Genomic DNA, 22,823 nt, shown 5'->3' with positions numbered 1-22,823 from the left:
GGGGTAATTAGAATGTTTTAATTTGACTTAATGTGTGTTAATTGGTTGAGCTAATTGGTACCTCTAAATTTATGTTAATAGGTGTTTGTTTTTTATTTTCTCCTGACCAGCCATGTCCGAAGATGTAATTGCAGCAACAGAAATAGCAAGGCGTTGACCAAAGGTGTAACTGGTTAGAGTGCCTCTCAGAGAGCAACCCCCATTTGCCATTAAAGATTGAAGGCTAATTAGCTATTAACACTGTAACAACAGACAACAAAGCGTGGCCTTTGCTGTTTATTACTCTGAGCAATTTGTGTAAAACTAATGGCAAGCTTCAAAAGAAACTCTGCCAGATACTAACAAAACAGAGAAAGGCAGAGAAAATGTTAAAACACAAACAAACAAAAAAGTTGTCCCTAAAATGTGTTATTTCATTCAATAACAAACACTGAACATTCTTACAACAATGAATGTGATATTCTTATATGTGCCTTGTCAGCTATGAACCAAAATGTGGAACAGGCAAACTACTTGAAATGTAAAAAAAGAAAATGTTCAAAAGCATTGAAATCCGATGACAGGAAACACAATGAAGCCAATATTAATCTATCATTAAGTTAACCTATATTCAAAACATTGAAACATGCATTACCAACGTGTTGTTTCAGTTGTCTGTGTGTCGTCGCTTGGACAGGTGGAGCCTTTCTGATTTTAAGAACTGTTCAATTTTCGATATCTGGGCTCTGAATGACGACTGTTGCTCTTCTTGAGAGCACAGAGGTTCCAACTCAGCATCGGATCTCGGAACTACGGCAGGCATAGAAGTTCTACTTTACATGAAGAGAGGAAACAAAACAAACATGCCATGACAACAGACTTTTAGCAGTAGAAATAGCTTTCATGCCATATTGTTAATGAAAGAAATTTCAGTCAGATGTCAATTGACAGTTGCAGCATGTGGTTTTTGCTATTGTTTATAGGAGGGACACAGTCCTGCATGTTTACAGGTTTCCCTCCTCAAACAAACAATTCATATAATTAGGATAGTTATCACTTTTCGGCAGTTTGCTAATGAAACAGGTGTGTTTGAGGAGCAAAACCTCTGAAACATGCAGGGCTGCGTGGGTGGATCGATCCAAATATACTGGCACTATAATATCGATCTAGTAGTTTAGTTTCAGTTAGACTCTTTTATACACTGCTGCAGTTGGTCAAACAGATAACAGGCATGTTACAGCAGGCACCGGCAGACTTGCTCCTGCTCTCCCTCCTCCCCTCCTGTTTTGATTGTGTGCCATCACAGGACTTAACATCTCATCTTTGTAGTAGATTGCATGAACAGTATTGTATTTCAAAAAGAATTTGTTTTGTATGTTGTTCTCCAGGGCGGCACAGTGGCTGACTGGTTAGCACGTCCACCTCCCAGTACTGAGGACTCGGGTTTGAGTCTCGGCTCCGACTTTCCTGGGTAGAGTTTGCATGTTCTCCCCGTGCCTGCGTGGGTCTTCTCCGGGTACTCCGGTCTCCTCCCACATTCCAAAGACATGCATGGCAGGTTGATTGAGTGCTCCAAATTGTCCCTAGGTGTATCACTGCGCGTTGCCCCGCACACAGCTGATAGACACGCTGCTGATAGTCGCGCCTTCGAAAAGACAAACAACTTGTAGATTAATGCGCGTATACGAACGAACAGAAAAATAGTGCCCGGCGGTAACTGAGTTTGACTTTTTTTCAGGAGGGAGTTTTTTGATCCAAATGTATCACTCTTTTGAACAGAAATTGTTTTCAGAAGAAAAACGCTTCATTTAGTTCACGCCAGCCAGCTTGCCGGACTATTTTCCTCTCGAGCAAAAGCGGACCAGAACTCGTGTCACAGAACGCTGTCAAGGGTAAGTCAGTGATGATCGCACACCACTGGGGTTGACGATGAAATAGAGATTCATTTATCACAAAATGTAGAGAAATCTCCACTCTGTGGCGTCCCAGCCGTAGAGACACCACAACTTGGAGTGAAACTACAGCAGACACCCATGTGTATTGTGATGTGTATTGCCTACAAGTTTGAAGGCAAACGCACGAGCGGAGATTTGCCGTAACATCTCCGCGTGAGCCTGACGCAGAAGTATAAGGAAGCCTTTAGACTGTGGCCCTCTAGGCCCAGAGTTTCACACCTTTGACTTTGAGTAACTGTTTTAAAACGAGGCGATGAAGAGGAAAACATTCACGCGGAACGGTAGGGATTGGAATATGGTTTCACTTTAAGTAACAAAGATCTAAAAGTCACAGTATGTAATTGTTGTCTGCCATGAAAGCATGTTGATTTGAATGGAAACTGACTTTTTGTTCTAAATTTATCGTCCAAGATTTAAAAAAAAACAAAAAACATCAACTTGTTTATCGTGTAAAGGTACTGTATATGAATAAACATACCCAGGAGTCGCCCATGTGCTCGAAGAGTTAGAAACTGGATAAGAAGGGGCAGACAATGAGACTCTGCTGCTTTCCTACACACGCACACACACAAAAGAAAAGAATCATGAATTCCCATGTGGTATAAAACAGTAGTCCCTGAAAAAAAGACAACTCATTCAGGACTCTTGAGGACCTCTAACTGATGGACAAATACTGGACAGACAATAACCAGTCTAACATTATCCAGCTCGAAGAGACTATCCAGGCCCGGACTGTGAAGTTCCCACTATTCCGAGTTGACACAGAATGAAGAAGCTAGCCAGCTACATTTTTTTTTTTTTTTACATTACTAGACCATTTTGTTCCTCACACTTCAGCGTTTTGCACTATATCTCCCTCAACAGTCTGCACCTGGATCTTATAAACCACAGTGACGGGTTGCAGTGAAGGTTAAAAAAAAAAGTGAGTGTGTGAAACAGTGAAAAACATAAAAAAGAAAATACAGACTGAGAACAGAAGGAAGAAAATTGATGACTGATGGACAGATGATGAAGTATGAGTGGAAGAAAAGCAAGAAAGGAGAGACACATGCACAATTGAAAAATTGTCTTGGAGCAGAGGCTAGCCATTATTTCTGTTGTCGTGTTAGGTTGTCCACAGGATGTATCAGCACTGTCATGTTAGTCAATCAACATCAACATTCAAGCCAAGTGATCCACTGCGGAGTTTACATCTTCAGTTGCATGCAACGCTTCGTTTGGCTAGATGTAGGCTATTGTTATCTGCAGTTCTTTTAACCATGAAAGTAGCTAATTACTGTAATTCTCCTTGCATGTCTTCATGTTGCCGGAGACATGACAGGCACTGGTTTCTGTCTAGCTATTGTACGTGAAGCTTTCATGTACTTTATCTGCTCAGAGTGATCGACCCAATCCAATGATTTCTCATTCTACACCACAACAGATCACTATACTGGAAAAGATAGGCAAGGATAGAAAAGAAAAGTGATAAGAACCATACAAAAATGTTCAGCTTCTGTTAACTGACATCAGTTGTTACTGTTTCTCTGAAGCGATCTCCAAAAATGTTCCGCTCTCCCAGCGTATGTTTCCTCCCAAATCCTGCAGATGAAGAGACGCTGGAGGCCTTCAACAGGTCAGATGCTCTAATAATCACCAATGGCTCTGAGAGAAATCAAGTGAGATGCGGCAAGATAATAACAATGACAGACTGATGTACACAACAAAAGTGAAACATCTCTTTATCACACTGCAGCATAATTCTTATCACAGTCATCACCTTTACTGTGCTGGCTTTTCAGAAATGTGCAGGGAGACTGTGTGGGCAGCCCATGTGAAGCACTTGCATATTGCTCAGAGATGGGCGAGTTCTGAAAATACACAATACGCTAAGTTACCTGGAGCTTTATAGGGTCACCCAAGCCAAACAGGTCCTACTGTAGGTGAGAGACCATACAAAGTATAGCTCAAATGACCCCATACGATAAATAAAATAAATGGATGGCAAAATGCAGGTTTGGTGGTGACAGGCAAAAAACTCAAGACTTTAGATTTTTTTTTTTTACTTATTCTTATTAAGTACGGCAAATTTATATTTTATAGATATTCAAGGAAGAGTACCTGAACATTTGGCTGCAGGTTGGAGTCAGAGGTAGTTGTGGCTAGAACCGCTTGTTTCATTGCACCACCCCAGTCAAATGATGGCCTGTAAGTCTTTAAAGTAGGTAAAGACAATTCCTTCACATCTCCAAGGGTTTCTTTTATAACAGGCTGCTTTTGGCATTTAGGTGAGCCAAGCTCAGGTGATTCAATATTACCACTTTTTGGTTGAACGGAGCCTGACAAGACACTGTCAGAGGATTTTGAATCCTCTGCAATGTCTTGGTTGGAAATGGGAATGTTTAAATCCCCATCATAAATGACAGGTTCTGCCTGAGAGGTCGTCCCACAGGCCTCACTTTCAAAATCCTCCATTAGTTCATTTGCAGGCTCAGATGTACCCAGATTATTAATTTTGTCGTCAACAATGGTTTTCTTGGCTTTCTCATTTGTATCGGTACCACTCATTTCATTTGTGGGAGTCAAATTGCTCGTATTATTAATAGGTTCTGTCACTGTCTGATTTTTCACTGAGTCAGCTGACTCACTCAGAAGATCAGAAAAGTTGGTTTGAGCATTAGTTCCTGATTCGTCCAACCTCTCCACTTCTGTGGTTTTCTCAACCACTGGATAAACTGCACTTGGAGATGACTTGACCGTCTCTGCATTGGTTTGGACCTCAACTTGACACACGTCTTGAGCCGCTTGCACAATTAAAATAGCTCTATTATTGAGACCTTGGGCTGAAGGGCTGCTGAGGTCGTGAAGTAGCCCATCCCTCATGGTAACAGGACTGTGGTCTGGAACTTTCTCTGTGTCTTTTTGATAGTCGTTCGCCTCGCAGACGGCGTCTGTTTTCTCATTGATGTCCATAAAGTCACTGTCCGGTGGGGTGTTGCTCTTTATATCACACGTCGTCTGGGCCTCTAGCTTTGTTTCTGTTTTTCCTTCCTCATTCTCTCCATCCCTGAACTCTGCTGCTAATTCTGTTTTGGACATGTGTGCATCCATTTTGCTGTGTTCTTGACTGTTTCCACTATCAGCTGTTTGGGAAAAAATAATTTCTTTTTGCTCTCCAGCACATGTCTCTTCCAGGACATCTTCAGTGCAAATCAGCTGACTTTCATTTTTGCAACTTTCTTTACTATTGTTCATTACCTCTTTCACATTGTCCATCCCACTACAGTCTGTTCCACTTGGGCTTGTGCTCTCATGATTGCTATTTCTGTCGCTGGTTGGTAGGTAATTGTTTGACATGTTGTCTGAGTTTGATATATTCATTTCATTCACTAAGCTTTCACTGATGGCCAACTCAACAGCAGAATGATAGGAAGTAGTACAAGTCAGCTCTGACACTTTGTTAGAGAGATTTTCGGTTGTGGTAGAGCTGCTTGTGTGTTTATTCAAAATGGTGTCATCACTGTCCATTGTATCCTCGAGTCCGAGGAGCCTCTTGGGTGAATGAATTGAAAACGCCTCTTCACGTTGAACTTGTAGCTGCGTTTCCGACTTTCCACAGAGCTTTGGTGATTCTTGTCCTAGGAGAGCACAGTACATAAGTACAAAAAAAAGGTTTCAAGTTGTAAAATTATGGCCTGTTTGAAAAAAAAAAAAAAAAAGACCAAATTTTTCTGTATTTTATCTGTTAATTTCTTGCATGTCACGATCCTACCTAAAATGCTATACAGTACTAAATTCTTGAAAAAGAAGAAGTAATAAAGCATGCCGATGTCCTTGTTTATATTATGTTGGCTGACCTCCCATTTCACCATCCAGTCTCGTCTTAGCGCTCGTATCTTCCAGACAGTCCAGGATTTTGCTCTGAGAAACGGCTGAGTTCTGAAGGCTGCCAAAGACAGGCAGTGTGAAGCTGTTTTTGGGTTCATCAGGAGGTCTCCCTCTCGTTCTCTCTGTGAGACTGGGGAACATCTGAGTAGAAAGACAGACGCGTTTCAGTGCAATCTCTCGTGTGAAGAGAAAAATAAACGCACACATCCTTAAACATCCTTTGTCAACAGAGGCTGTTGTGCACTTGGAGCCTGCTATTTAGTTTTAATGTGTACAAGTTTCATGCCATCACCAAAACATACCAATATGGTGTAAATACTTTTAAATCCAGGTTAAAAACTATGCTCTTTTGCCATAACAATAATTAAGGTCTTTCAAGTACTTTTTAAATCATGTTTTCCAAAATAATGAACTGGTTTTCATTTTTAGCTAATCCAACATTTTTTTTTTTACTAATTTCAACTGTGCCTAGCAGCACACAATTTTCCTCTCTAGAAACATTCACAAGATTTTAGGCAAATCTCTGGTCGCCAGAGCCTCTCTTCATAGATTTTGGTCTATGAGATGAACTAACGTCAGCACTGAAGTAATTTTATTAATTTTGCTGGCTTCAACAGCACATTTGAGGAAATCTGGTTTGATAAAAAGTGATCACCAGGAAGAGCAATTGTGCTAGGCTCTCAGTATGCAATCAAACAGGGTTGTTGTAACGGTCTTGGGAATGGGAACATGAATATGTTTCCATACTATAGTTTCCGTTTTCCATACTAATTTAAGAAACCAAATTCCATACTTTCTATAACTGTGCAGAAATCCTATTATGAGTGTGTGTGATGGTTAGGTGTTTTTGATTCATATTTTACTTAAATAACAACAACAACAACAACAGTATTCAAGCCAGTCTCTCTGTTGGATGTCTTAAATTCCTATATAAAATAAAATTCAACATACCAGAAAATTACATACATACCTCCAATTCATGTATTTTCTGGGCCTGCACTTTGACCTGTTCAAACAGTTCACTGTGTTTCTGTTGAAGGTCATAATGCACCTCTTTCAGTGCTTGAAAATCTTGCTGCTCACTCTATATGTGAAAGAGAAACATTTCCTATCACCAATATGTTTCCATTTGAGCTATATAATTACTGTAAATTGAACTCTTAACTTTCTCTAAAAATAAAATGATCTCTTCCCTCCTTGTCCAAAATGGTCTACTATGGCTCACCATCAATTGAGCAACTTTTTCTTCCACTGCCTTGCTTTTGTCTTGCATCTCTTCATGTTCCTCTTTCAGGGCCTGTAGGAAAATTACTCACTCAAAGCATTTTTAATACAATACTAAATGTTTATGAGTTTATATAACATGAGAGGGCCTGAAACTGTAGAAGTGTAAAAGTGAATGGACATCTTTCTAATACAAATTAATTTGTGCCATTTTAATGATTATTTTAATACATTTGTTAATTAGTAAATGTGGGGAAACCATACAAGGAAAAAGAGAAGATACATGATAAAGGGTGACCATTGATTATTAAGAACAAATTTTGTTCCGATAATCATGCTTTTTCAATTTCATTATATATCACAGATGGTATATAAACGTACTGTATTTCTTGGTATGGAGGTTGTCACCGATTCATAAGTGAATCCACATGGGGAAATCATATTACATGAATTAAAATGAATGTCTAATTTTCATCTAAATTCTAAACTGAGAAAAACACTCAACTCGCAATGTAAAAGTAAATAAGGTAATGTAAGCGATGTAAAAGTAACATGGGGGTCTGTTGTCATATACAGTAAACACTGCAACACAAGTTCTGACCTTGTACTGCTCCTCTTGTGCCTTCAGCTGCAACTGGAGTCTGTTCATGGCCTGTGTCTGGTCCAAAAAGAGCTGCTGAGTGTGCTGCAGGGACATCATCACCTCCTTGACAACCACACATACCAAATCAACATGCTGTAATAACGTCTATTAAAAACATTGCGGTAGGTATATACCAGAACAACATATTTTGATCACCAAAATTGTAAAAAATAATAATATTAATAATAAAAATTAAAAAAAAGACCAAATGTATGTTAATGAAAATTATGAATTATGAAAGTTCAGTGCAAACTGTAAGTGTTTTAATGATTAGTTGAATTACTTACTTGTTTCTCGGAACACACAGCATCATATTCTTCCTGTAGTCTTCTGTTCATTTCAGTTTCCTGAACATATGAAAATTGTTAATTACCAATTGAACATCTTGCCTCTTTACGTTTATTTTGTTGAATGACAAACATGTGCGTATGCAACTCCAATTCAATTAGCTAATTAAGAGTTATTGGTTACCATGCTGAGCTGGCAACTCAGCTGGTTTAGATGCTGCTCTTTGTGTGTCATTATGCCGCAGGTGTGATGTCGCACTGATGAGAACTTTGTCTTGATCAGTTTGGTGTTGACCTCCTCCAACTCCTGAAAAACATGTTTGGTTCACATAAACTGCCCCCAAATTAAGAAGCTGATGATTTTGCAATGTCTTAGATGCCACCTACATTATGTAGTACCAAATGCAAAGATCATAAATGTGCATTTTTAAATTTTTACCTTTTCAAAAAACAAGCAAAAAAACTTTAATTCTCCAATACCTTCATTAGTGTCTGAATGGTTGCTTCATGCTTTTCATTTGTAGCTGTTAGTTTCTTGTTTCTTTTCATTGCTTCTTCAACTGTCAGAAAAAAACACACAAACACACTTGGTGTGACCAAGATAACTTTGCCCCAACATTCAGTCAGTCACGTGCATTGTTTTGTACATCATATTGTTTATGTAATTGTAAGTTCAATTTTACAACAACACAAACACTAAAGGTGCATTTTCATTTATGAATATCCTTCAGTTACCATTCTGCTCCAGTCGCTCATGGGCCTTCTTGAGTGTGGCACACTGTCTAGATAGAGTGCCAAACCGTTTCTCAACCTCTCCCATTTGGATCAGGTGACTGTCTTTTGACCGAATCTGCAAAGCTTGCTTCTGTTCCTGTCAAAGAATTACAGTGCACAAATTAATGACCATGTAAAACAAACACGATGACACATCCCTACGAAAGCAGTTAAAATGTTTACAAATCCAGCCAGGGCCCTTCATAGGTCAATACCACAACTTAAATATGACATTTTCTAGACCAACTGCCAATCATGGGCCCTTACAATCCCGATCACCTTCCAGCCAAAGGCGTTAAAAGCTTACTCATCATACAAGAAATAAAAAATAAATAAATAAATCAACAAATCAACTCTGAGAAACAATACTTCCATCAAAACAGTTGAGGCTCATGATTTAACACATGCAGTGTTGTTGTTGTGGAATGAAGGCATCAGCAAAGTCCATGCCTCACAGAGCTTAAGCGCTCTGCAAACTGCCATTACACTTTGATTGTCTGTATCATTCGTTCTTCAATAATTCACTCCCTTCGGTCTCATTTCACTCCCTTCTATCCTAATACACCGCCCTTCCTTTAACTCCCTGACCGTGCCACTGGCATAGGAAGAGCGTTCAACCAAGCGAGGTCCGGTTATAAAATATTTTAATATTGTCATGGCAGTTCAAGTGTCACAGTCTCCCTATCCGTTAGTGGTGATGAGCTCCTCCATCTAAAAGCTGGTCCTCCTATCCCCCAGTCATTAAATTTTTCTCACTCCCACCTATCTTCTGTCAACGACTGGAACAAGTTAAAAACCTCCTTACCAACTCATTGGATTTCTTTTCAAAGTTGTACTTCAGCAGCTGTAAGAGACAAGAACAAACTTACACCAAAATCAACCAGATAGTTTTAAATCGTAATGATTATTAAAATTACAATAATGTTAATTTGCCCAGAAATTAAATGCAAAACTGACAATTTGTGTATAAAGAAGTGCTGGTGGGTATTAAAACGGATAGAACCCCCCCCCCAAAAAACCCACAATACAATTATTTTTTTTCCAGAATAAATACACAATAACAAAGGGATCTTGTAATATCATGGATAATCAAAAAGGGCCTTTGTGTGCGTATGATTTTTGTTTTTAACATATTGCTTTTATAATCATTACTAGATTTAAAGAAACATATGAAAACAACTCTAAATTTAGTAAATTTATTGGAATTAAGGTAACTTCAAATATAAAACCTTACATTTTTAATTCGATTTAAGTACACATAACTGTTCCAGCTGCGTAAACTTGTAATTTACCATATTGTCAACATGCTCGTGATTGAAGTGCTTTAATCACAACAGTGCATGTGAAAAATGTGAAAATTAAAAAAAGGAATCACTAGACCATGTCACAAGAATTAAGACTGCTGGGCCTCAACTTAGCCAAACACAGCAGTTAATGTCTCTTGGATAGAATATCTAAAAAAAAAAAAAAATAGCGCCTCAATTGTCTCCACACAAGACGGCTGGTCGTTAAAGTGCAGCGGTCCGTGGGGATGGCTTTTTGTCACCTCTATGGCATCGAGCCTGAGGACAAACACTTTGGAAGCCAAATTGGCTTGGACCTTCTGCCCTTGACTGAGCAGAGGACTTCTTCTGTTTTAGAACAGATCTACGGTAAATCTTTTTTCCCCCCTTAAGTATGAATGAGAAAATGTAAGTAATAAATGTGATAGTGAGAATAGGATAAGTGGATAGAGTGCACAAGTTCAGTACCTGGAGTGACTTCAGTTCTTCTTTCAAGTTGCTAATCTCCTTCTCTTTTAACTCAGAAATGACCTGGTATTTCCCCTGCAATGTTACAATATTCGTCTGAGTGTCAAAAAAGTAATAAAAGCCAAAGCTCAGTGCAAAAGAATGCATTCCAATTGCCAAGAGGCTGCAAGTGAGATGAGAAAATTTACTGCTAAAACAGTAATTGAAGGAAATTCAGTGGGACTGGGATGGTCGTACCTTCTCCTCCTCTGTCTTTCTTATTTTGGCCTGTAACTTGAGAAAAATATCAAGATGTAAGATGTTTGGTGTGGTCATAGATCAAATAGAGAAAATCAGTATGATTTTCTTTCTGTCTTGCCTGAGCTCATTGCTTTAGGACAGATAGAAACATGGCACATTTGAGAGCACTGTAAATAAAGATTTGGACGACGTGTGCATCATGTTAAAGGACAAAACATACGTGTAAATTGAATTTCCCCTCAAGGAGACGATTAAAATGTAGCTTTGTACTTAAGAGGTGAAGTGATTCAGTGTACCATGAAGGAGGAGAAGAGAAGCAGCTTTACTACATATTAGTCTAACCTCCTCACAAGCCATGGCCTCGCAGTAGCCAATTGAACTGCAAGTCAATGTTTAAATGTTCGTTTATCCCAGAAATTGAAAGGTGCAAAAGTCTACTTGGTAATTTGGGGACAAGTTGAATTCAATTATACCGGAACATGAATTATTGCCCACATGCTATGCAGACCAAACAAGAAGTTCTCTTTCTGCTTAAGATCTTGTTGTTAGACTTTTCTGCTCAGTAACCTAGTCAATCACACCCTCACCAACAACAACATTTTGTATTCAAACAAAAAAAGGAAGCACATTTGAGACTGATACTAGATATAGGCCTACCTGCTTTTTAACATTGATGAGAGACTCTGTATGCTGTTTTGTAGCTGTTTCTATTTGGTGTTGTAATGAATCCTGTCATGATCGGGGGAAATATGTCATTAAGTGATGAAACAGTCATTTGTAATGAACCTTAAATATTGCCAGACCAACTGTCATCCTAATCCAACCATACCTTCTTCCACTCCATCTCTTGTTTCTCCAGCACCACTTTACCGATCTGATTCTCAAATCGAGCTTCTGCCTCCTGGACCATGGAGAGATTTATGAAATAAATAAATAAAATAAACTTTACTTATTTACATACTATACTGACAATGTAGTTACGCCCAAAAGGTGAAGAATATCATGAAAATACTGGAAGTACATTAAGTAAAATAAATACATAATATACAGGCAAAGATATTCTGGAAAGGATCAAAAGTTTCACTTATTTATTCTTTTATTTCATTATAAGTACACCATTGAGAGAGATTAGCATTAGAGGGGAGGTGATATTTGTTGTATGCTGTCCTTATCCTCCTTCTAAGCCCCCAGAAACCATGTAAAAGCCAATTTCTCTCGATGGCCATGAGACTATTTATGCGCATGAGGGAGCATCTTAACTCTGTAAATTTATTTTATAAGCTCACATTAAACTATGGTACCAGCTCAGTGCTGCAAAAAAGATAAAGCTATTTTCCCTTTGAGAAATAATCCTTATGCGTTGAGTGCATTAAGTGTTGTGAAAATACACTAAAGCTTTACTGAATGTGTACTATCCTAATTCAAACAGGACAACAGATTTATTCAGAGCTGATTAGAAAACAACGATAATAATAATGTCCATATTCCATCCATTTTCTGAATTTAAGAAAATGATGTCGGTCTCATCGCATTTGTTTTATTGCACGTAGTTTTCAATTAAAAAAAACAAACAAACTTTGAGCCATCTTCCCTCTCGATTTGGAGATACAGTTCTTTGTTGGTGATGAACTGAGTACTTATTTTCTTCTCAACAGCAATTTGTTTTTTTGTTTAGATCAAATTCAAATGAAACCATATTTGATACAAGCATCCTTCCTCTATGCTCTTTCATGTAAAGCTTTAATTTACAAGGAAACTTAAAATCACTGTCAATGGCTTGTCAAATCTATTGGCAATATTGAGTACCAACACCATGATGACATGTTACTCCTTAACCTCTTCCATGAGGAGGATCAGACTGATTTTTCCAGTTAACATGACAATAACAATAAAAGTGAAATTGAAAAAAAAAACAAAAAAACAGTCAACATCACATTTTTGCTCTTCTAACCTTTACGCACATGACACTGTTCTTTCAGGTTGAATGTGCTTGCTTGAGGGTGGGATGATGATTGCCCCCGCCCACATTGCTATTTAGAAACAAATTAACTTTTTACTTATTGGTCAAGGGCAATATAGCATGTCTGACCTCTAGTCTGATGTACAGTAATATAATGCAAAGTAATGACCTATCACGGCTCAGCTGTTCTCTGAGTTCGGTAATGTGATGTTCACAAGCTGGACTATGATTGGACGTTACCTGAGTCCTGAGCAACTGCGAAGTCTTTTTCAGCGGCAAAATGGCCGCCCCCTAAAATGGATAAGAACTGGCGGATTTTGCTTCTGAATTCATATTCCAAAAACACAATATTAATCAGAATATCGTGTTTAGACGAGTGGGGCTGCACAGATCATATTATTGTAAAGACAATTTTTGGGTTGACTTCCTCACTAAATATACGACAAAAAAAACCTACAAAAAAACAAGGAACAACAAGGAACTTGATGTTATGTTAAATACTCCTACTTTTTCTTGTTATCAGTTTATCACTTTATTGAACACTGTGAAATTGATTGAAGCATAATTAAAATCGTTCAAAAACAAAAGTTTCGATTAAGGTCAAAATATATAATGTCTGCTATTTTGGGTTTATATTTTTATATCCGTCATCACCGGTCACGAACCTCACGGCACGTCATTGGTTCTAATTCTTGTTTCCATGGGAAAAATGAACGGAACATGGACAGAAATGTGTGATTTTCTACTGTACCCTTCGAATGTGCAGCTCCTCCACAGCCTCAAGCAGATGTGTTTTAAATTCCAGCAACTGCAGTAAGATGGTTCCCCCACTTTCTGATTGGCAAGGGGTGTTCAGTAGAGGCCTCTGCTGTGGAGCCACTGATACTCCAACCTAATTAATTAATTATCAAGCAATTAGATTGATACAAGGTTTGTCAGACTGACACTTTTCAGTACACTGCTGGCGATGGATGTTAAAGAAATGCAGGCAGTAACACTTAGGGCTTGATTTACTAAGGGTTTGCGGCATTCAAAAGATATGGAAGTAATTTAATAACCATGTGTACCCAGGATTGTGTCCATTGGGCATTTTATTTTGTGCATTCTGGAAGGATAATATGCAAATTGATCAAATTTACAGTAGCATGCACAATGTGATGTATTAAACATGAGATAATTTGTGGTGTTTTTTTTTTTACACTGTTCCAAATTATTATTATTATTATTTTATTTTTTAAAATCAGATTTTTAGTCAGGGCGGCACGGTGGATGAGTGGTTAGCAAATGGATGTATGGATTTTTAGTCTACGCAAAGGGCACTCAGCATAACTTTCAAGTTATCAAGTGTTCGAGAATAATTTGAAAGTTTTCCAAGTTAACAAACCTCGCTTGATAACAGTATTTTCCTCAAAAATAAAAACTTTTTTTTATTTTTTTTATTTTTTTTTTAATTGCCGTGTTCCAAATTATTATGCATAGCAGTGTTTCAAGACATTTCATAGGTTGTAAATAACTGAAAATAGTCATTTGTTGAATTTGCAGCATTCGGAATTTGTATTTGCTGGAAGCAAAAGTTATTTTCAATCAAAACCAAGTTAAACGGGTGAAGTTACAGTTTAACATAGGATCTCTTATTTGATAGCAGCTTCACAATTTTTACATCCATTGAACCGTGTGTTTTTGGACGGCTTCTGCTTGAATTTTTTTTCCCAGGATGTCAGGATATCCCCCAGAAGCTTCCCCTAACTCTTATTACCATAACATCAAACTTCATTTTATTCTTGTGGTGCTCTCCCAAATTTTCCATGGTGAAAACCATCAGAGCTACCTACTGTAAAGCAAAAAACAATCTTTTGACATGACTGTCTCCACCGATTTACACCTGTTGCCAAGAACACTCCCAATTTGTTAAGAGTGACTAAACATGCATTTTAGCACCTGCTACTTGAGATCTTATTAAAAGATTAAAAGACCGCAATCTTCACATGCAACATGCCCACCATCAGCATGTGCAATCTGTTTGGGTGGACAAGCAATTTAACACCCACTATTTGAGATCTTACTAAATCAGGCCCATAGTGTATATAAAAGTCCATAATAATTCTAGATACAGCATAACGTGAGTGAATGGGTGAATGAAATGAGAGGAAGGCAACTTGGTCCTCAGTGTTACGCTCTAAAAGGGGTTAAACAAACGTGCCTTTGGACCAGTTTAGCTCCCCAGTGATAGGACATTGGGATTTCCTAGGAATGTTGTCAAACAGATCATTTTACAATGTAAGCAATTGCCGAGATGTATAGAAATGAAGTGATGCATATTGTTTCCTACCTTGCTACATTATTGTTTAATTGATAATTATTCTGAGAAATACGGTAATTAACATGAACGGTGTGTTCAAACAGCCAAATATCATTAATTGGTCAAATTAACATGCCAAGATTTAAAGGTTAAAGGTTATTTGAGCTGTGTTAATTTAGACGTGGGTGTCAAACTGGTAGCCCTTCGCATTAATCATTACTCAGGAATTAGCTCTCAAGTTTCAAGCTTGGTGACCCCTGCACTACAATATACAGTACAGTAGGTTTGACTCTTTGATTCTAAGAAGTGACAACTTACAACTGTGCTCGGTGAGAGAACTCCAGGATCCATACTGTGGTCCATTATGCTGATTTAACATAGGCCAGTGGTTCACAAGCTAAACCATGGAAAAACAAAACATTTACGTTATAAAAATCTCACAGCACACTACCCAACTAAAATATTATAAAATGGGGACACGAGTTAACTCTGTGCCATCTCATGAAGATAATTAAATTGTTCTACCCCGTATTATATATGTCGAACACATTATTTGCAAATATTATTGTAATACCTTACAAATTAAGAGAGATTGGATAATTTCTTTAGACATACCTGATGATCTACCAAGGAAATGTCACTTCCAGTACAAGTCAATGTCCCTCTAGGTTGCCTCTGTTTACAAAACAAACAAGCCAAAAGTTTGTTAAAAAGGTTAACAGACTGCTCGGACAGTGTTAATAGTTCACGAGTTGACTTCCATGAAGGCAGCCTTGGTTCAGTTCCCATTCAGGGATAGTGAATGCGAAACTGAATGGTTATCTGTCTACAGCAGTGGTGTCCAAACTGGGGCCTCTAGGGCCGGATTCCTGCAGGTTTTGGATGTTTCCCTGCTCCAACGCACCTGTTCCTATGAACAACATCGTTATCAGGCTTAAGCAGAGCTTGCTGATGAGCTTCAGATGTGTTGGATAAGAGAAACATCCAAAACCTGCAGGATTCCGACCCTCGGGGACCGAGTTTGGACTCCTGTGGTCTACAGTATGTGCTTGACAATTCAGCTGAAAAAGGATCCAGGTCCTTGCGACCCTGAACAGGAACAATTGTGTAGAAAATGGATGGATGAACAGATGGTTGTTTAATTAAACATCAAGATACTGATTTTTTAAATTTATTTATTTAGTTAGGTACTGCACTTATTCACAGTACCCATCTATAATCATTATAGTCAAATTCTCGAAATTACATTGACTAGGTGTGAAAATTAAGGTCTCATAATGTTTGCCAATTATTATCATCTACCCGAATGGCTATGAAATTACCATGATTATTCTTCTTTCTTTGTTTTATACTTCTCACATTGTAGTGCGAGAACACTTTTAGAACCAAGCTAGATTAAAATGAACCAGCCCATTGACAATAATAGGGGTCAAAGCAATAACACTGAACAGACAAATTTTCTGTCAATGCTGTTTAAATTATATAAGTTGTTTAATTTGCACTGTCGATGGTCCTGTACAACCGTAAACTGACACACACGCGCACACGCACGCGTGCACACACACGTTGAAAATGTCACAAGACGTGGGAGGTCACCTTAAACCAGTGATCTGTTAATAGAACAGATTTTTTTTCCTCTCATTTACCCATCCGCAGGTATCAATCATGATGATGGATTAAATGATCCCTGAAGTGGCTATCCAGGCGTAATAAAATGACACTTTGACCCCCACGATGAGCAAGTGGAAGTGCAAGTATGCAGTTGTATCAAAGTGTTGTGTATGTGTGTGTTATTTATACAGCTCTTCATACGTGCAAGTGTGTTAAATGTGTGTGAGAGTCACTATGAGTGTGACGGAGGGGGTAAACTTCAGTGTCTTTTACACTGTTCATTGTACAGTTGAGTAAGTATTAACCATAACCTCGAAGCCATAAGAAGACAGTCTATCATAAAATAAGTCAGAAAATGGTACATTTCTATCAATAATTCTTTAGTGTGTCAGTCACAGTTCCTGAAATTTACAAGCAAATAATCTCACTTTAACCATAAACAATACATGACAAATGCTGCGTTTTTCTGTATTCTTTAAATCCTCTGTATATACCAACATTATAAAATATGGGAAAAGTATACAAGGATTAAGTGGAAATAGACTTCTATAAGAAACAAAATTTATAATGGGATCGTTTTGTGATGTGACCCTACAGTAGTCATAGCTTTTACCAGCACCAATATAGCTAACGTTTATAATTAATTCGTTTCAGTCAAACAATGTTGATCTTAATAAATTAGGTGAATTTAAAGAACAATTTAAAAAAAAATCAGTTTACTGTATACATCAACACCTCACTTAGCCAAACTTAAACTTTGCTAACCCATTATCATTAGTGCTTGCTCGCATGATTGTTTCTAGTCTTAAATATACTTTATTTAGTACTTTGTCCAGTTTACTCAACAATTTAAGTCATGAGGATGCATCATTATTCTAATTTCATAATTAAAAAAACAAAAAAACAAAACAAAAAACAAACAAACTGACGTACATTACCTACCTACAAAAATTAGCCTGAAACGAAGTTCATGTTCTTTTAAGGGAGGCGGTCCGACGCAGTCAACCAATGACAAGCTTGACATACGGGCATATTAAACGTCGTAAATATAATTTTATGACGATATAGAAAATTGAAAGTGGTAAATATCAATAATAATAATAATAATAATAATAATAATAATAATAATAATAATAATAATAATAATAATAATAATAATAATGACATTTGCTAGGGGCCTAAACTGTAGCATTGGCTAAAATAGCATCAATCTCGCCAACATTATGCTTTTAACTAGCATAGCGCTTTGATTTGAAACACCAAGTTGTATTTTTAAACGATGGTGCGGCAGTCATAGTGGCAGACACGTACGTCTTTTCTGGTAAAAGCAATAAAATAGCATCCATCCATCCATTTTCTTGACCGCTTATTCCTCACAAGGGTCGCGGGGGCTGCTGGCGCCTATCTCAGCTGGCTCTGGGCAGTAGGCGGGGGACACCCTGGACTGGTTGCCAACCAATATAAAATAGCATGAATTCAAAAGTTTTTGCAGCGAGGTTGTGGTGAGTTCACTAGTCTTGGCCTTTAGCGGCATCTAGTGGTTTCATCCAATCATTCAAAAAGGTTTATTTGGACGCTTGAATGTCGTTGATTGCTTTTGATAGCCACCTGTTGTCAACTTACTGCGTTGCCCCGACTCAGCTGCAAAGTTTGGAAGCAGCAGCATGGCCACAATTAAAGAAAGAGCTGCGGCGTTGAATCTGGCTGAGAAACTACGTAATCGTCCTCAAGGTATGTTTTATGGTGGCATGAAAACAGTGACTGACAGGTATAATGTCATCGATGCCTTGTCGTTGTTTTCCTAGCTCGAGGGTTGTTCGTGAAGGCACCCCAGTGTCCTTCGTTAGGAAGCAGCATCATCTCCCACCTCAGGTCTTCACTGAAAGGAAGGCGTCGTCGAGTTTACCTTGTGTCCCACAATGATTGCTTCCTGGGCTCTGAGGCTGTGGATGCTGTAGCAGAGTACATTGGCAGTGATAAGACCTTTGAGGGTGAGGATGCTGACCAGTGGGTTAATGTATGGCTGTCCTGAATTGCTAAAATACTATCAGCTCTTTATCCTTATTATAAGTAAACTAGGCACACTAGTAGCACGACTGTTTTGATAATGTCCCTTCCCGTCCCCACTAATGATGAGCATTCCATACTATGCATAATATATTAACCACATACAACATACTGCACTTTTTCTTAAAAATCTAAGGTGTCACAGCATGCCGGGACAAAGTGGTGAATGTGTGCCAAGCTCTGTTGGACTGTAATGTGTTTGAGACGGTAGGAACAAAAGTGTTTGGCAAAGACAGGAAGCACGCTGCGTTTCAGGACAGCAAGAGTGCTCTTTACAGGTTAGTCTGATTAGCACCACATACAATAAGTTCACCAGAAATGTGTTTTTCAAGGTGGAGGTCAAATAATTCTATCCCCCAGGTTTCATCAGCATGCTCCAATAGAGGAAGACTTGGAGAAGGGGGTGCTTGTCAGCAGTATCCAGAAACTCTTCGCTTGTTCTCCCTCAGACAGGTAGGTCAACCTAAATCATCTACTGAGCTCATTACATGTTGTGGGAACACCTGAATAATAACCTAATGTGTGCAAGTGTAATATTTTTATTTTGTATTTAATTATTATTATTATTATTATTATTATTTTTTGCAGGGAGCCAAAATGTCTAATGCCTACCACACCTGTCAAATTCGCTCAGACATCCTCACATGTTCCCCAGTTAGGGAGTCCTGGAGGCAGTGATGTCAGTGCCAGTTTGCCAGTGGAGACTAGAGTGGAAAATTTGAGTCTGAGTCCCAACAGCGTGGAGACACATTCTGTTTTACCACAGTCAGGTACAATAAGAAGTTGCATTTAAGGGGACAGTGTGTATACATTTTTGCAGCTGCGAAGTTGTGAGGACTAATAGTGTGTTTTTTATACTTGACTTTAATTAGACCTCACTTGAAACAAAGCATAGGAGTGGACATTTGTACTAATAGTAAAAATTCAGCCACACTTTTCACTTTTAATGCTATGTATTAATTGTGCTCACCCCGCAGTGGTAGATGCCGTGTGGCAGGAGCAAACCCTTTTGAGGTTATTACAAATTGTGGATCTCCCCATATTGGAAGGGGTGCTTCACATCAGCCAGATCCCTTCAGGCTCGACTCCAGCACATCCCATGTCTCATTGTAAACCTGACCTGACCAACCACCTTGACAGACAGATCCTGAAGGCCTTCAGGGACTCCCGGTATGTTTTGTCTTTCTCAAACCTGCCGTTATATTAAAAATCAGAGTTAATGACAGTTGTGAAATTTTGTTTATTTTACCACTTCATCACGCAGGGACGATGAGTGGCTTCGTGCAGCCCTGGACTGCCTGGACTTCCTCCCTGACCAGGCAGTAGTGAAGCTGAGCAGAGAGCTGCCACTCTTGTTCCCTCAAGATCAGCAGAGCGCTGACCAAGCTGATGGCAACGCACCAGGGAAGTTCTCGCACTAGCAACAACTGACAGCAGGGCGTTTGCAGTTGATTTTTCCATGTATTGCTCGTGCCATTATGTACAGTAATGATTTTACAATCTGGCTCCAGGAAATGAATGCCTCTCTGAAAGTGGCACAGCTCAGTGCAAGATGCTGCTGTATGGCACACTGGTGAGACACTACAGCAACACAGATAGACCTTCACTACTTCCTGAACAAATGGCTGGGATATATTCAGCAATCACTGATCTGTTCGGTACAGACTTGAGTATTATCGTCAGTCAATCCCCTTCCAGCATGGCTTCATCATTCTGTTATCCATTTCCAGAGAATGCAAAATTGGCCACAGCACTTGAAGCTCTCCAGTTGTGCTTGAAGCTGCTGACACCAAGATGCAGAGAAGAGCTATGCCACATCCTTACGTTTATGACAGTGGCTGCTGACGCACAAGAAATAAAACTGGACAAGGAGGTACGATCATGCTTTGCAGTACAAAAAAAACACAATTAGTAATGATTTGATATTTGAGAATTCATCTGCATTTTTTTCCTATTTCTAAACTATCCTCAGCTATAGTAAGTGCTGAAAAAAAATTCATGTATTCATGTTTTTTTGTGCTCTTTATGAAAGACCTCAAAATTGAAAATTTGTAAGACAGCTAAACCATGCTTTTTATTCTGTCAGCTCAGTTTCAGGCAAGAAGCCTGATATGCCCCCTTAATATGAATATGTTGTGCATGTAGATGGAGAACAGACTTGCAGTGAAGAGGTCTTTTTCCAGGGCCATCCTGAACAGCAAGGCTCTGTCAAAAGAGAGAGAGGATCTGATGGTGGTCTTCATGCTAAGCAATCTAAAGGAGATCTTTAAGGTATGAAAGTCTGACAGTACTTTTTATGCAATGTCACAATCATTTTAAATGTGGATACAATATTATGGCTTAAGTTTCAAACATGTAGAATATTTATAGTATAAAATCACGCAAACGTTTACATGACAAATCTTAAAGATGAGTTTCAACAATCAATAAAAGTTCCAGAAGTAGGTTTAGTTTATCAGTCTAAACCAGTGGTGTCAAACATAAGGCCCGCGGGCCGGATCAGGCCCGCAAAGTGGTTTTATCTGGCCCACAAGATGATTTTGTAAAGTTAAAAAAAATAATAATTGTACTGTCGGACTAATTAATCAGTCGGCCACAATCAGAATATATAAAAATTGTAACTTCACAAGTAGTCCTCAAATGAGCAATGCAACTTGTATGGGGGAATCATACTGGATGTCATTATTTTACGCACAACTTAAAGTTATGGTTTTATTATTATTATTATTATTATTATTATTTAAATCATAGACAGACAAGCGTGTTAAATACGACAAATTCAATTACTGGTAACACAAATAGATATGACAAGGATTAGCGCCAATATAATGTTATTAACTGTACCACGCAATGCATTCTGGGAACAATATATATGCAATACAGGTAGATTTAACATGTCCAGAACTCAGTGTTGCTGCGTTCCATTTGCATTTGTATTATTTTTTGGAGCAATATGATTACAGTTGAGCTCTGTAATTTAGGGCTGGCACACAAATAGCAAAAATCTGCGTATAATTGACGGCAATCGTTTTTAAGTTATATTTCACCGATGCGGCCCACTTGGTAATATATTTTCCTCCATGCGGCCCCTCAGCTAACATGAGTTTGACACCCCTGGTCTAAACCCATTACCTGTGAAATTGGAAGGATGTTTGTGATTTTGTGGGTGGGTGTTTAAATTTGGGTGTTGATAATGCTGTTGCTTAATTATTTAAGGGGAAGGGGGGAAACGTTTTGGAAATGCTAGTTTCTATGAATTCAATGCAATTTAGGAAATGTATTTACATTGAGCAGAAAGGTTATATGGAATATTTAGTAACATTTTGTATGTATGCAATTTAAATGGTCTTAGGAATGTTTTGTATTGAAAGGCCTGTTAAATTCTTGTCAAAAAGCTATTTTCTGGTGGAAACAAATTATTTATGCACTTTTTTTTTTTTTTTTTTTTTTTTTGCCCCAGACACCTGGATATCTGCACAAAGGAGTGAGCGACAAACTGGCTGACCTTGTTCAGGCAAAACAGCCCGATGTCACTGGTGAATGCCTGTTTTGAATGGGGCTCATGTTGCTAACAAAACACCTTAAGAAAAGCAGATCAAAATAGCATCGTCAAGAAAATGCGTAGGGATAGAAAAGTAGATTGGTATGGTAACTTTATTCGGATTAAATTTTTACCATGACCATAGATAGCAGTTATTGCCTGGAAAAGAACCATCTTTGTAAATGCAGCACAATTTTTATATTTAATATTTACCATGCAAATTCATCTCTTGTTTTTTAGGCTGTCAGTTTTCCAACAGGACTTCCATTGACACTACAAAGACCACCACTGATCAGGAACTCTGGTCTTTGCTTCACTTAATTCAGCTGGACACAAAGATCTCTGCAAAGGAAAGAAAGCGTCGACTTGGGCAGTTTTACCGAGCACATCCTGAAATATTTAATAAGTACTTTGGTGAATCTGCTGTTAATGTCCTATAGGTTTGCGCATTAGCATCTGTTGTTTGCGTCATAATGGTGAAAAGTTTAGCCAGCATATTTAATACACCATTGTTAAAGTCATAAATGTATTTATGAAATATACCTGGAGAATGTTTAAACTTGTCAGTTATGGGTAACGTTTGGGTCGGAATGGACTTAAATAAACAGTTATTCCTGGTTATGCA

The 22,823-nt window shown here is 38.3% G+C and overlaps 2 protein-coding genes across 6 annotated transcripts in view; one reads left to right on the top strand and one right to left on the bottom strand.

Annotated features, from left to right (window-relative positions):
• Positions 1–18,000, bottom strand: part of ccdc73 (coiled-coil domain containing 73) — a 31,898-nt gene extending 13,898 nt beyond the window's left edge. For 2 of the 5 annotated variants that reach the window (XM_077516396.1, XM_077516399.1), the window contains exons 1-22: positions 17,533–17,587; positions 15,595–15,654; positions 15,298–15,376; positions 13,432–13,572; positions 11,550–11,621; positions 11,378–11,449; positions 10,718–10,753; positions 10,481–10,555; positions 9,535–9,573; positions 8,691–8,826; positions 8,436–8,515; positions 8,140–8,262; positions 7,956–8,015; positions 7,627–7,731; positions 7,027–7,098; positions 6,772–6,885; positions 5,771–5,942; positions 4,035–5,551; positions 3,694–3,784; positions 3,442–3,578; positions 2,413–2,486; positions 635–812 (exon numbers count right to left, since the gene is read on the bottom strand). In XM_077516396.1, coding sequence (XP_077372522.1) covers positions 647–812; positions 2,413–2,486; positions 3,442–3,578; positions 3,694–3,784; positions 4,035–5,551; positions 5,771–5,942; positions 6,772–6,885; positions 7,027–7,098; positions 7,627–7,731; positions 7,956–8,015; positions 8,140–8,262; positions 8,436–8,515; positions 8,691–8,826; positions 9,535–9,573; positions 10,481–10,555; positions 10,718–10,753; positions 11,378–11,449; positions 11,550–11,621; positions 13,432–13,572; positions 15,298–15,342 — 3,327 coding nt within the window. In that variant the 5' untranslated portion in view covers positions 15,343–15,376; positions 15,595–15,654; positions 17,533–17,587 and the 3' untranslated portion in view covers positions 635–646. Of the gene's footprint in view, positions 1–294; positions 813–2,412; positions 2,487–3,441; positions 3,579–3,693; positions 3,785–4,034; positions 5,552–5,770; positions 5,943–6,771; positions 6,886–7,026; positions 7,099–7,626; positions 7,732–7,955; positions 8,016–8,139; positions 8,263–8,435; positions 8,516–8,690; positions 8,827–9,534; positions 9,574–10,480; positions 10,556–10,717; positions 10,754–11,377; positions 11,450–11,549; positions 11,622–13,431; positions 13,573–15,297; positions 15,377–15,594; positions 15,655–17,532; positions 17,588–17,901 lie in introns of those variants that run through there. The other 3 variants (XM_077516397.1, XM_077516400.1, XM_077516398.1) reach the window with 3 other exon arrangements.
• A 90-nt stretch (positions 18,001–18,090) lies between these two features.
• LOC144015918 (DEP domain-containing protein 7-like) lies at positions 18,091–22,823 on the top strand. The gene is made up of 12 exons (XM_077516401.1): positions 18,091–18,321; positions 18,396–18,581; positions 18,794–18,935; positions 19,018–19,110; positions 19,246–19,427; positions 19,635–19,827; positions 19,922–20,062; positions 20,170–20,315; positions 20,388–20,530; positions 20,803–20,928; positions 22,118–22,193; positions 22,439–22,823. Exons 1-12 carry the CDS (start codon positions 18,255–18,257, stop codon positions 22,636–22,638), a joined length of 1,695 nt encoding a protein of 564 aa, XP_077372527.1. The 5' UTR covers positions 18,091–18,254; the 3' UTR covers positions 22,639–22,823.

Source organism: Festucalex cinctus, chromosome 3 (genome assembly GCF_051991245.1).
Source record: "Festucalex cinctus isolate MCC-2025b chromosome 3, RoL_Fcin_1.0, whole genome shotgun sequence".
Classification (NCBI taxonomy): domain Eukaryota; kingdom Metazoa; phylum Chordata; class Actinopteri; order Syngnathiformes; family Syngnathidae; genus Festucalex; species Festucalex cinctus.
Note: the sequence above shows the minus strand (reverse complement) of the source record. Positions and strands in the feature narration are given on the sequence as shown.